The 13,591-nt window shown below is 34.7% G+C and overlaps 1 protein-coding gene and 1 long non-coding RNA gene across 2 annotated transcripts; one reads left to right on the forward strand and one right to left on the reverse strand.

Annotated features, from left to right (window-relative positions):
- Window positions 1–858: 858 nt before the first annotated feature.
- Window positions 859–4,303, reverse strand: LOC119572052. The gene is made up of 5 exons (XM_037919066.1): window positions 4,200–4,303; window positions 3,941–4,024; window positions 3,666–3,844; window positions 1,119–3,459; window positions 859–893 (listed from the first exon to the last, which is right to left on the reverse strand). Exons 1-4 carry the CDS (start codon window positions 4,301–4,303, stop codon window positions 2,507–2,509), a joined length of 1,320 nt encoding a protein of 439 aa, XP_037774994.1. The 3' UTR covers window positions 859–893; window positions 1,119–2,506.
- Window positions 4,304–11,638: 7,335 nt separating this feature from the next.
- On the forward strand, window positions 11,639–12,107 carry LOC119572053. Its single transcript, XR_005228680.1, has 2 exons — window positions 11,639–11,786; window positions 12,073–12,107. It is a non-coding gene; the product is annotated as an uncharacterized LOC119572053 (long non-coding RNA).
- Window positions 12,108–13,591: the final 1,484 nt, after the last annotated feature.

The raw sequence follows: 13,591 nt of genomic DNA on the forward strand, positions 1-13,591 counted from the left end.
TGGGGTGTATGTTGCCAAAACCCCTGGGACGTGCATTGCATACCTACGGCGATTGAAAGGGAAAACAAGCAAAAAATCCCCCATGATTTTTTGCATATCCCATAACCTCATGTATATAAATTATAAGAAAAAAAAAAAAAATTATATATATATATAAAACAAAAAACAAAAAATTAAAAAGTAAAAAGTTTAATACAATATTCGATATATTACTAACTTATTTTTTTTCTTGTTCCACGAACTATTTTCATTTTCATATCTCGAACTATGCCTTCCACCCTCTATCAGCTGCTGTGTTTGACACCAACCTTTTATTTTTCTGTGTGTGGATATTAGAGTAATCTCATACCCATCACAATATATATTATATATATATATATATATAAAATATATATATATATATACATTATATTCAATGCATATATATATACATATATATACATATATATATATATATATATATATATATATATATATGTAAATATATGTATATATATATATATATATATATATATATATATATATATATATATATATATATATATATGTGTGTGTGTGTGTGTGTGTGTGTGTGTGTGTGTGTGTGTGTGTGTGTGTGTCTTTGTGATATTTTATATATATGAATGTGTATATATATATATATATTTTATATATATATATAATATATATATATATATATATATATGTATGTATATATATATATGTATATATATATATATATATATACATGTATATATATATATATATATATATATATATATATATATATTTATATATATATATGTGCATATATATATATACATAAATATATAAATATATGTATATATATTGTACTGGGAGTTCAAGGAAAAGCCATCAGCTGCAACAGTCTTTTATTGGAGCAAAGTTTCAACCTGAAATATGATAATCAGGTAATACAATTGGCAATTTAAATCATTCAAAATTACACATAAATGTTCTGAATAACTAAATAAATCCAAGTATACAAATGAACTGATTATCTCACAATACTAAACTAATGTAAGGAATGCCACTACACATATCGTGCGACGTAAGTAAATAATCTGCCTAACAATATCACAAATAAATCATACATTGTACATTTTCATTGAACTCACTTCAATGGCCACACTATCACAATCCATGATTCCCAGTAGTTACCGTCACGTATAATCTCAGTTACGGCACAAACCCAATCCACAGCCCATTGGACATAACACTGGCTTCATGAGTGTAAAGACTTGTGCCCAATAACTGCCACTTCTGTGAAAGGTCGACAACACAAATATTCCCTGCGAAGTGGATTCACACACGAGGCGTCAACCGCACAGCAACGTCATACGTGGGCTCATGGGTAAATAAAAAACACTCGAGATGCGCAACGTAACATCTCACCCGTAATTATCAAATAAACATAAATATTCTTAATTTTCATATACCTATCATACTAATGATACACTCCCCCTCCACATTGACTACCATGGACTAGATTACATTGGACAAGGTACATATGCTTAAACTTGTTCTTCTATTGGCAACAGCATTACTAATCTATGTACTGATCTACACATGATCTTATCCGCCACACCATAATACCCTTTGCCATCCTTTATTATTTTATATCTTAAATTAACTTCACGAACAATTCCATCTCGTCCTGGGTCAGCCCTAATTACTTGAGCCAGCTTCCATGTTCCCCTTATAATATTGCTATCTTGCACTAGAATAACATCTACTTTCACATTCCTTTTGGCTGTATGCCATTTCTGTCTAATCAACATTGACGGGAAATAGTCCCTTTGCCACTTCTTCCAAAAAGAATTTATAATATTTTGGATAAACCTCAATCTCATTATATGATCTCCATCAATTTCATACAAGCCAATTGGACAATGACAGCTAGATCGACCAAGTAACAGATCATTTGGGCAGAGATAGCTACCTAATTCCAAACTAAATCCAGGTTTTAAGCCTATTGGTCTTTCATTCATTAAATTGGCAATACAAAATAAGGCAGTCTGTAATTCTCCAAAATTTAGTACAGAATCTCCAATACTAACACAAATGCTCCTTTTGACTGATTTGATCAGTGCTTCACTTACACCATTATACCATGGTGCATCACTTGGCATATTGAAAATCCAGGTCACACCCTCTTTCTCCCCAAGGGTCTCTACTTTCTTACTAGCTGATATTAGCTGAGTTCCCTTATCAGAATACATAAATTTAGGGGCCCCCCTAATAGCAATGAATCTTTAAAAAGTGGTTAAGAAATCATCAGTACTATATCCCATAGCTAAATCCAAATAAACTGATCTTGTCACTAAGCAATTAAAAATAATTCCAAATGCTTTTCCATAAGTTCTCTTCTTAACTGAATCTCTTATTGTCAAGGGCCCAAACACATCTACTGCTGTATGATAGAATGGTGGAGCAGGTTTCATCCTTTCTGCCCTCACTTGACCCATGCATTGATCTTCCACTTTCTTTTTTAATTTTCTGCATGTTACACATTTATTTTAATGGTTCTTATTAATTTTCTAGCTCCCGGAACCCAGAACTTCCTCTGTATCTTACACAAAGTAGTCTCTATACCTGCATGATCTACTTTATGTAGACAGGATATGTACAATCTAGTAACAGGATGTTTATTCGGTATTAACATGAAATTTTCTTGATTCCAATTGTCTTTCAACCACTTAGAAATTCGTTGTCCTACTACTATAATTCCCCTTTCAACTGATGGTCCCAATCTTTTGAACCTTGTTTCCCAATCAGTCATGCTCTTTTGCATTTCCTTGACCCATAATATTTCTGCATCTGTAATCCCTTGAACTGTGGGGGTTCTTAGAATACCTTTGAAAGACTTGTATTTGAATACATTCATTACCCTACATGTAACTCTCAGCAATTTGTAGTAGTCACTATACCTATTAACATCAATTAATTGTATACCACAATTCTCATGACTTGCATTATTAACCGTGATGGTAATACCAATTCTGTCAGTTAACTCATCCTCACAAGTTTGCCTGATGGGCCATCTATTAGTTGGTAAAGTTAAAAACTTGGGTCCATTTTGCCAGTCAGATTCTCTTCCAATTTTCTCTGGTTTGCATGGTCTAGAGGTCATGTCTGCGATATTCTGTGTTGAATCGACCCACCACCATTCCTTTGGGTCAGTTTTGATTTGTATCTCTGCTATGCGTACTGCAACAAAGGTATTGAATCCGTGACTCTCCTTTTGGATTTGTGATCTTACAACTGATGAGTCAAGTATGTGGTAAATTGCTTCAAAATTCCATGTAAACTCCTTTAAAATAGATTCCCTTAATCTAGCAGCCATAAGAGCCGCACATAGTTCTAACCTAGGAATGGACATTTGCTTCATTGGTGCAATCTTATTTCTAGCTGCTATCAGATGTGACTCAAATTCATCTTCACCAGTTCGCCACCTCACTTATGCACAAGCTCCATATGCTTCCATGCTACCATCCGAAAATATTATTAGGCTTGGATTACCAACTACATTAGATGGTATCAAGGATCTTCTAAAAGTCAATCTCTCTAACTCATACAATTCCTTGAAAAACATCTTCCATTCCTTAACCATGGAAATATCAAGTGGTTTCATCCCACTTGTTTTCCGCCATCTTTCGATTCACTTTTGGAAATCACGAGCCTCATCAAAAATTTCGCTTTGAGCAATACTGGTACAGCAAACCCTAATGGATCATATATGGAAGCAATTTGACTCAATATCATTCTGCGTGTCAAATGTTCTGGAAATTTATCATCAATTTCATCTGAATTTAAATTTGGACCACTTCTGACCTTTCTTATTCTTGAAGAAAAATTAAGTTTTACTGTGAAGAAAAAATGATCATCCAACGGTTTTCCATTTCAATCCTAAGATCTTCTCATGGTCAGATTTTATCACATTGACCTTGCTGCTTTCATAATGCCCACTGACAATCCAATGTTTGACTCTAAAACTTCCCTGACACAATATCTTCTCCGCACCCTGTATTAACTTGAATGCATTCTCAACAGTATCAGTAGAATACAGTATGTCATCAACAAAAAGTATTGTTAATAATCATATCTTGCACATCCGGATATTCTTTGCCAAATTTCTCTACAGTACGTCTCAATGCTAGCGTAGCTATGGTACCACTAGGTTTATCTCCAAACGTTACTGTGGTAAGAGCATACTGATCAGGTGGTCTATTGTCATCCAAATCCCTCCTAAAAATCTGTGTGTATGTTCATCCATTGTGCTGAGCTTGACAGTATGATACATCTTAGCTATGTCGCCTGCTATAGCTATATTATTCTGTCTAACCTAAACAAAACTCCCAGTAAGCTGTTCAGGATATCTGGCCCCTTTGCCCAGAAATCATTTAACTTCTGCCCATGTATGACGCAGAAGAGTTGAAGACAATGCGTATTGGAGTTGAGTCGGATTCTGGTTTCAATACTTCATGATGATGAATATAATGAACTGGACCCTTGTATTCTTGTATCTCTTCCTTATTTAATTTCCTCGCCACTCCTCTATCAATCATATCTTCTATCTCTCTCTGATACTTCATGGCATATTCATTGCCAAGTTTCTTCAATCTATTCTCTGTTGTTTTTAATCTAGCATTAGCTACTTTAATATTATCTTTCAAATGCATTGGATCCCTTAGCCATGGATACTTTACTAGCCAGCATTTTTGTTCCTCATTATATAACAATCCTTCCTCAATCAATGCTAGTTCTCTTTCTTCCTTTAAACTTATGCAATTAGGTTCAGGACATCCTCGACACATACACTTTATACACTGTGGCTTACATTTTGTTCCCATTTCCTCCATGGCAAAGAATTTGTCCAATTTAGTCTTTAAGCTATCTGTTGACTCTATGTTAATCTGCTTCAAATCTACGAGTCTAGACAGTTTATGAGTTCTTACAAGTATATGATTGCTGCTGTTGGATCCATTGGTAATCTTGTCATGTCTACCTCGAATGCTGAACCCGAATTGATTTTCCAGTAACTGAATACCCTCATTGTGTTCAACAACCCTTGGCAGTATTTCACAACAATCTGTGCCGATGAGCATATCAATTTCCCCATATGGGAGATCCACCTCTAAGTTCGAGATTCTATAAAAAGTTCAGGTAATCAGGACAAATCAATCCTTTTAACTTTGGAAGATATTTCATTCATACCAACAGCATCCACATTCCAAATTTTACCATTCTTATCAGTTAATGGTACACAGTATGTTTTACTTGATTGATATTCAATTGTGTTGCCTACCTTGACCAGAGATAAATTAACATCCTTCCCACTCAAACCTAACTTCTTGGCCATCCTATGAGTAATTAAAGAAGTATCTGAACCTGGATCCCACAATACAGTGACGGGCAGATTTTTACTATGCACCGTACTAATATTCAACAAAGCTTTGCCTCTCTTCTCCATTACTGCATTGTGAGAACTGCTTTCTATTCTGTCTTGATGTAAAAGTGGATGATGATTCCGATTACATGGTCCTTGGCCTTCAATGACTACATCACACAATTTGCCTACTTTACACCCACGTGCTGAATGATATCCATTTAAACACCTAAAACATATACCGTTCTTCTTAATCATATCAAATCTTTCTTTGCTATTACAGCCCTTGAACTTGAAACAATTTGTTATCTCATGACTCTCTGAATTGTGTAATAAACAACGTATACTTATATTGTTCTCCTTGCAATTATTACCCTTTATCATTTCATTCAAATTTACAATGCATGACTCAAATTCTCTATTCTTGCTCTGTTGTTCTTCATTCAATTTTCTTATCAGCTTAACCAACTCTGACTCCGAATTGTTTTCGACCACATTTTCAACATGATGTACTGTTGCTCTACTATCACTAGTACTAGTTCTTACATTTGAATTCATGTATTCCAAAACCTTCCTTTCTTTCTGCAAGAAACCTAATAGCTCAGAAAACAATTCCCCAGTGACCGAGATATCACTTGCTTTAATTACCCATTCTATTTTTTGGAGTGAAGGCAGAATTTTCTCAATATGGCTAACAACATTAGCTGTATTTAGTTCAGCAGATAGATTTACCCTTTTTAAATCTAACCAACATTGTTCAACCTGATCAACCATTTTAACAAACCCTTTAGTATCACCATCTGATATCTTCCTCAGAGATTTGAGATCACTTATCACCAAGTCTACAATTTTTCTTGGGTTACCAAATTTGTCATCCAACCGCTTAAACATTTCATCATAATTACCCTCCGAGCCTTTATTGTCTGGAGTGCCTCCCCACCTAAACACATTTTGGAGTGCGTATGGATCAGCACCATATTCACTTTGAACCAAGTCTTATAATCCTCTTTAAATGTAGGATACTCTCTTAAATTCCCTTCAAACTTGGGAGGTTCAAATCTCTTTACTTAGGTAAAAAAAAGAGATTTGAACCTCCCAAGTTTGAAGGTAATTTAAGAGAGTATCCTACATTTAAAGAGGATTATAAGAACTTGGTTCAAAGTGAATATGGTGCTGATCCATACGCACTCAAAATGTGTTTAGGTGGGGAGGCACTCCAGACAATAAAGGGCTCGGAGGGTAATTATGATGAAATGTTTAAGCGGTTGGATGACAAATTTGGTAACCCAAGAAAAATTGTAGACTTGGTGATAAGTGATCTCAAATCTCTGAGGAAGATATCAGATGGTGATACTAAAGGGTTTGTTAAAATGGTTGATCAGGTTGAACAATGTTGGTTAGATTTAAAAAGGGTAAATCTATCTGCTGAACTAAATACAGCTAATGTTGTTAGCCATATTGAGAAAATTCTGCCTTCACTCCAAAAAATAGAATGGGTAATTAAAGCAAGTGATATCTCGGTCACTGGGGAATTGTTTTCTGAGCTATTAGGTTTCTTGCAGAAAGAAAGGAAGGTTTTGGAATACATGAATTCAAATGTAAGAACTAGTACTAGTGATAGTAGAGCAACAGTACATCATGTTGAAAATGTGGTCGAAAACAATTCGGAGTCAGAGTTGGTTAAGCTGATAAGAAAATTGAATGAAGAACAACAGAGCAAGAATAGAGAATTTGAGTCATGCATTGTAAATTTGAATGAAATGATAAAGGGTAATAATTGCAAGGAGAACAATATAAGTATACGTTGTTTATTACACAATTCAGAGAGTCATGAGATAACAAATTGTTTCAAGTTCAAGGGCTGTAATAGCAAAGAAAGATTTGATATGATTAAGAAGAACGGTATATGTTTTAGGTGTTTAAATGGATATCATTCAGCACGTGGGTGTAAAGTAGGCAAATTGTGTGATGTAGTCATTGAAGGCCAAGGACCATGTAATCGGAATCATCATCCACTTTTACATCAAGACAGAATAGAAAGCAGTTCTCACAATGCAGTAATGGAGAAGAGAGGCAAAGCTTTGTTGAATATTAGTACGGTGCATAGTAAAAATCTGCCCGTCACTGTATTGTGGGATCCAGGTTCAGATACTTCTTTAATTACTCATAGGATGGCCAAGAAGTTAGGTTTGAGTGGGAAGGATGTTAATTTATCTCTGGTCAAGGTAGGCAACACAATTGAATATCAATCAAGTAAAACATACTGTGTACCATTAACTGATAAGAATGGTAAAATTTGGAATGTGGATGCTGTTGGTATGAATGAAATATCTTCCAAAGTTAAAAGGATTGATTTGTCCAGATTACCTGAACTTTTTATAAGAATCTCGAACTTAGAGGTGGATCTCCCATATGGGGAAATTGATATGCTCATCGGCACAGATTGTTGTGAAATACTGCCAAGGGTTGTTGAACACAATGAGGGTATTCAGTTACTGGAAAATCAATTCGGGTTCAGCATTCGAGGTAGACATGACAAGATTACCAATGGATCCAACAGCAGCAATCATATACTTGTAAGAACTCATAAACTGTCTAGACTCGTAGATTTGAAGCAGATTAACATAGAGTCAACAGATAGCTTAAAGACTAAATTGGACAAATTCTTTGCCATGGAGGAAATGGGAACAAAATGTAAGCCACAGTGTTTTAAAGTTGTATGTGTCGAGGATGTCCTGAACCTAATTGCATAAGTTTAAAGGAAGAAAGAGAACTAGCATTGATTGAGGAAGGATTGTTATATAATGAGGAACAAAAATGCTGGCTAGTAAAGTATCCATGGCTAAGGGATCCAATGCATTTGAAAGATAATATTAAAGTAGCTAATGCTAGATTAAAAACAACAGAGAATAGATTGAAGAAACTTGGCAATGAATATGCCATGAAGTATCAGAGAGAGATAGAAGATATGATTGATAGAGGAGTGGCGAGGAAATTAAATAAGGAAGAGATACAAGAATACAAGGGTCCAGTTCATTATATTCATCATCATGAAGTATTGAAACCAGAATCCGACTCAACTCCAATACGCATTGTCTTCAACTCTTCTGCGTCATACATGGGGCAGAAGTTAAATGATTTCTGGGCAAAGGGGCCAGATATCCTGAACAGCTTACTGGGAGTTTTGTTTAGGTTTAGACAGAATAAAATAGCTATAGCAGGCGACATAGCTAAGATGTATCATACTGTCAAGCTCAGCACAATGGATGAACATACACACAGATTTTTATGGAGGGATTTGGATGACAATAGACCACCTGATCAGTATGCTCTTACCACAGTAACGTTTGGAGATAAACCTAGTGGTACCATAGCTACGCTAGCATTGAGACGTACTGTAGAGAAATTTGGCAAAGAATATCCGGATGTGCAAGATATGATTATTAACAATACTTATGTTGATGACATACTGTATTCTACTGATACTGTTTGAGAATGCATTCAAGTTAATACAGGATGCGGAGAAGATATTGTGTCAGGGAAGTTTCAGAGTCAAACATTGGATTGTCAGTGGGCATTATGAAAGCAGCAAGGTCAATGTGATAAAATCTGACCATGAGAAGATCTTAGGATTGAAATGGAACCCGTTGGATGATCATTTTTTCTTCACAGTAAAACTTAATTTTTCTTCAAGAATAAGAAAGGTCAGAAGTGGTCCAAATTTAAATTCAGATGAAATTGATGATAAATTTCCAGAACATTTGACACGCAGAATGATATTGAGTCAAATTGCTTCCATATATGATCCATTAGGGTTTGCTGTACCAGTATTGCTCAAAGCGAAATTTTTGATGAGGCTCGTGATTTCCAAAAGTGAATCGAAGATGGCGAATCAAGTGGGATGATCCACTTGATATTTCCATGGTTAAGGAATGGAAGATGTTTTTCAAGGAATTGTATGAGTTAGAGAGATTGACTTTTAGAAGATCCTTGATACCATCTAATGTAGTTGGTAATCCAAGCCTAATAATATTTTCGGATGGTAGCATGGAAGCATATGGAGCTTGTGCATAAGTGAGGTGGCGAACTGGTGAAGATGAATTTGAGTCACATCTGATGCAGCTAGAAATAAGATTGCACCAATGAAGCAAATGTCCATTCCTAGGTTAGAACTATGTGCGGCTCTTATGGCTGCTAGATTAAGGGAATCTATTTTAAAGGAGTTTACATGGAATTTTGAAGCAATTTACCACATACTTGACTCATCAGTTGTAAGATCACAAATCCAAAAGGAGAGTCACGGATTCAATACCTTTGTTGCAGTACGCATAGCAGAGATACAAATCAAAACTGACCCAAAGGAATGGTGGTGGGTCGATTCAACACAGAATATCGCAGACATGACCTCTAGACCATGCAAACCAGAGAAAATTGGAAGAGAATCTGACTGGCAAAATGGACCCAAGTTTTTAACTTTACCAACTAATAGATGGCCCATCAGGCAAACTTGTGAGGATGAGTTAACTGACAGAATTGGTATTACCATCACGGTTAATAATGCAAGTCATGAGAATTGTGGTATACAATTAATTGATGTTAATAGGTATAGTGACTACTACAAATTGCTGAGAGTTACATGTAGGGTAATGAATGTATTCAAATACAAGTCTTTCAAAGGTATTCTAAGAACCCCCACAGTTCAAGGGATTACAGATGCAGAAATATTATGGGTCAAGGAAATGCAAAAGAGCATGACTGATTGGGAAACAAGGTTCAAAAGATTGGGACCATCAGTTGAAGGGGAATTATAGTAGTAGGACAACGAATTTCTAAGTGGTTGAAAGACAATTGGAATCAAGAAAATTTCATGTTAATACCGAATAAACATCCTGTTACTAGTTGTACATATCCTGTCTACATAAAGTGGATCATGCAGGTATAGAGACTACATTGTGTAAGATACAGAGGAAGTTTTGGGTTCCGGGAGCTAGAAAATTAATAAGAACCATAAAAAATAAATGTGTAACATGCAGAAAATTAAATAAGAAAGTGGAAGATCAATGCATGGGTCAAGTGAGGGCAGAAAGGATGAAACCTGCTCCACCATTCTATCATACAGCAGTAGATTTGTTTGGGCCCTTGACAATAGAGATTCAGTTAAGAAGAGAAACTTATGGAAAAGCATTTGGAATTATTTTTAATTGCTTAGTGACAAGAGCAGTTTATTTGGATTTAGCTATGGGATATAGTACTGATGATTTCTTAACCACTTTTCAAAGATTCATTGCTATTAGGGGGGCCCCTAAATTTATGTATTCTGATAAGGGAACTCAGCTAATATCAGCTAGTAAGAAAGTAGAGACCCTTGGGAGAAAGAGGGTGTGACCTGGATTTTCAATATGCCAAGTGATGCACCATGGTATAATGGTGTAAGTGAAGCACTGATCAAATCATCAAAAGGAGCATTTGTGTTAGTATTGGAGATTCTGTACTAAATTTGGAGAATTACAGACTGCCTTATTTGTATTGCCAATTTAATGAATGAAAGACCAATAGGCTTAAAACCCGGATTTAGTTTGGAATTAGGTAGCTATCTCTGCCCAAATGATCTGTTACTTGGTCGATCTAGCTGTCATTGTCCAATTGGCTTGTATGAAAATTTATGGAGATCATATATGAGATGAGGTTTATCCAAATATTATAAATTCTTTTTGGAAGAAGTGGCAAAGGGACTATTTCCCGTCAATGTTGATTAGACAGAAATGGCATACAGCCAAAAGGAAAGTGAAAGTAGATGTTATTCTAGTGCAAGATAGCAATATTATAAGGGGAACATGGAAGCTGGCTCAAGTAATTAGGGCTGACCCAGGACGAGATGGAATTGTTCGTGAAGTTAATTTAAGATATAAAATAATAAAGGATGGCAAAGGGTATTATGGTGTGGCGGATAGATCATGTGTAGATCAGTACATAGATAGTAATGCTGTTGCCAATAGAAGAACAAGTTTAAGCATGTACCTTGTCCAATGTATCTAGTCCATGGTAGTCAATGTGGAGGGGGAGTGTATCATTAGTATGATAGGTATATGAAAATTAGAATATTTATGTTTATTTGATAATTACGGTGAGATGTTACGTTGCGCATCTCGAGTGTTTTTTATTACCCAGAGCCCACGTATGACGTTGCTGTGCGGTTGACGCCTCGTGTGTGAATCCACTTCGCAGGGAATATTGTGTTGTCGCCTTTCACAGAAGTGGCAGTTATTGGGCACAAGTCTTTACACTCATGAAGCCAGTGTTATGTCCAATGGGCTGTGGATTGGGTTTGTGCCGTAACTGAGATTATACGTGACGGTAACTACTGGGAATCATGGATTGTGATAGTGTGGCCATTGAAGTGAGTTCAATGAAAATGTACAATGTATGATTTATTTGTGATATTGTTAGGCAGATTATTTACTTACGTCGCACGATATGTGTAGTGGCATTCCTTACATTAGTTTAGTATTGTGAGATAATCAGTTCATTTGTATACTTGGATTTATTTGTTGCATTAATATTCATTAATGCCTGTATATTTCTTTTGACGCAAGATAGGAGATTTATTTAGTTATTCAGAACATTTATGTGTAATTTTGAATGATTTAAATTGCCAATTGTATTACCTGATTATCATATTTCAGGTTGAAACTTTGCTCCAATAAAAGACTGTTGCAGCTGATGGCTTTTCCTTGAACTCCCAGTACAATATATATACATATATTTATATATTTATGTATATATATTATGCACATATACTATAAAATATATATATATATATAAAATATATATATATATAATATATATACATGTATATATATATATATATATTATATATATATATATATATATAATATATATATATTATATATACATACATTATATATATGCATATATTATATATATGTATATACCCTATATATATATATATATATATATATACATTCATATAGAAATATACACAAAGACACACACACCAAACACACACACACACACACACACACACACACACACACATATATATATGTATAAAATATATATATATAATATATATATATATATTATATATATATATATATATATTATATATATACATATATATATAACATTATATATATATATAATTATATATATATTATATATATATATATGTATATATATATGCATGAATATAATATATATATATATATATATATATATATATATATATATATATATATTGTGATGGGTATGAGATTACTCTAATATCCACACACAGAAAAATAAAAGGTTGGTGTCAAACACAGCAGCTGATAGAGGGTGGAAGGCATAGTTCGAGATATGAAAATGAAAATAGTTCGTGGAACAAGAAAAAAATAAGTTAGTAATATATCGAATATTGTATTAAAATCTTTTTACTTATTAATTTTTTGTTTTGTTTTGTTTTATATAATATAATATATTTTTTTTTTTTTCTTATAATATTATATGACATGAGGGTTACTGGTATATGCAAGAGAATCATGGGTAGGTATTACTTGCTTGTTTTCCTTACAACTCGCCTGTAGGTGATGCAATAGCACGCTCCCAGGGTTATTGGCAACATACACATTCCGGCGACGGTAACGTATACGGGATAAATGTAGGTTGCGTGGAACGGGCTGAGGGGGTAAATGCATCAAACTGTTGCAAAGTAGCCATCTTAGAGATTATACTAGGAAGAGAAATGTTATAGGATGGCAATGACACCGACATGCATTGCAGGTAGGAGGTATTCATTGCAATCTTCCTTGTGTATGTATGGGTGGCTGTAATAAATAAGGATAAGGAAATCAGTTCACATGAGGCTGGAAGAACAAAAGCACCTTGTAGACAACATCAGGGTTATGCTTGTTACACATAACTGTAGTTGTAGTAGCCTTGAAGTAAAATAATAAGGTAATGTCGGGAAATGAGAACCACGAATTTCAGAGAATGTGCACTGACCTATCATGTTATGGTTTGTAATGAGTGCCCTGGAGCAAGATCGCATATTTGTGTCAAGTGCCAGAAGCGATAAAGTGCAAACAAAGTGCGAGGAGTGGTCTTTGCACAGTTATCTAAGAAATCTGCTGGTGGGATAGAAATAGCCTGGCCGTGAAGGGATTTTAGGTGAGTGAATGTTGTGTTAAATAAGCGAGGTTT

This window comes from Penaeus monodon, unplaced genomic scaffold (assembly GCF_015228065.2).
Source record: "Penaeus monodon isolate SGIC_2016 unplaced genomic scaffold, NSTDA_Pmon_1 PmonScaffold_9315, whole genome shotgun sequence".
NCBI lineage: Eukaryota > Metazoa > Arthropoda > Malacostraca > Decapoda > Penaeidae > Penaeus > Penaeus monodon.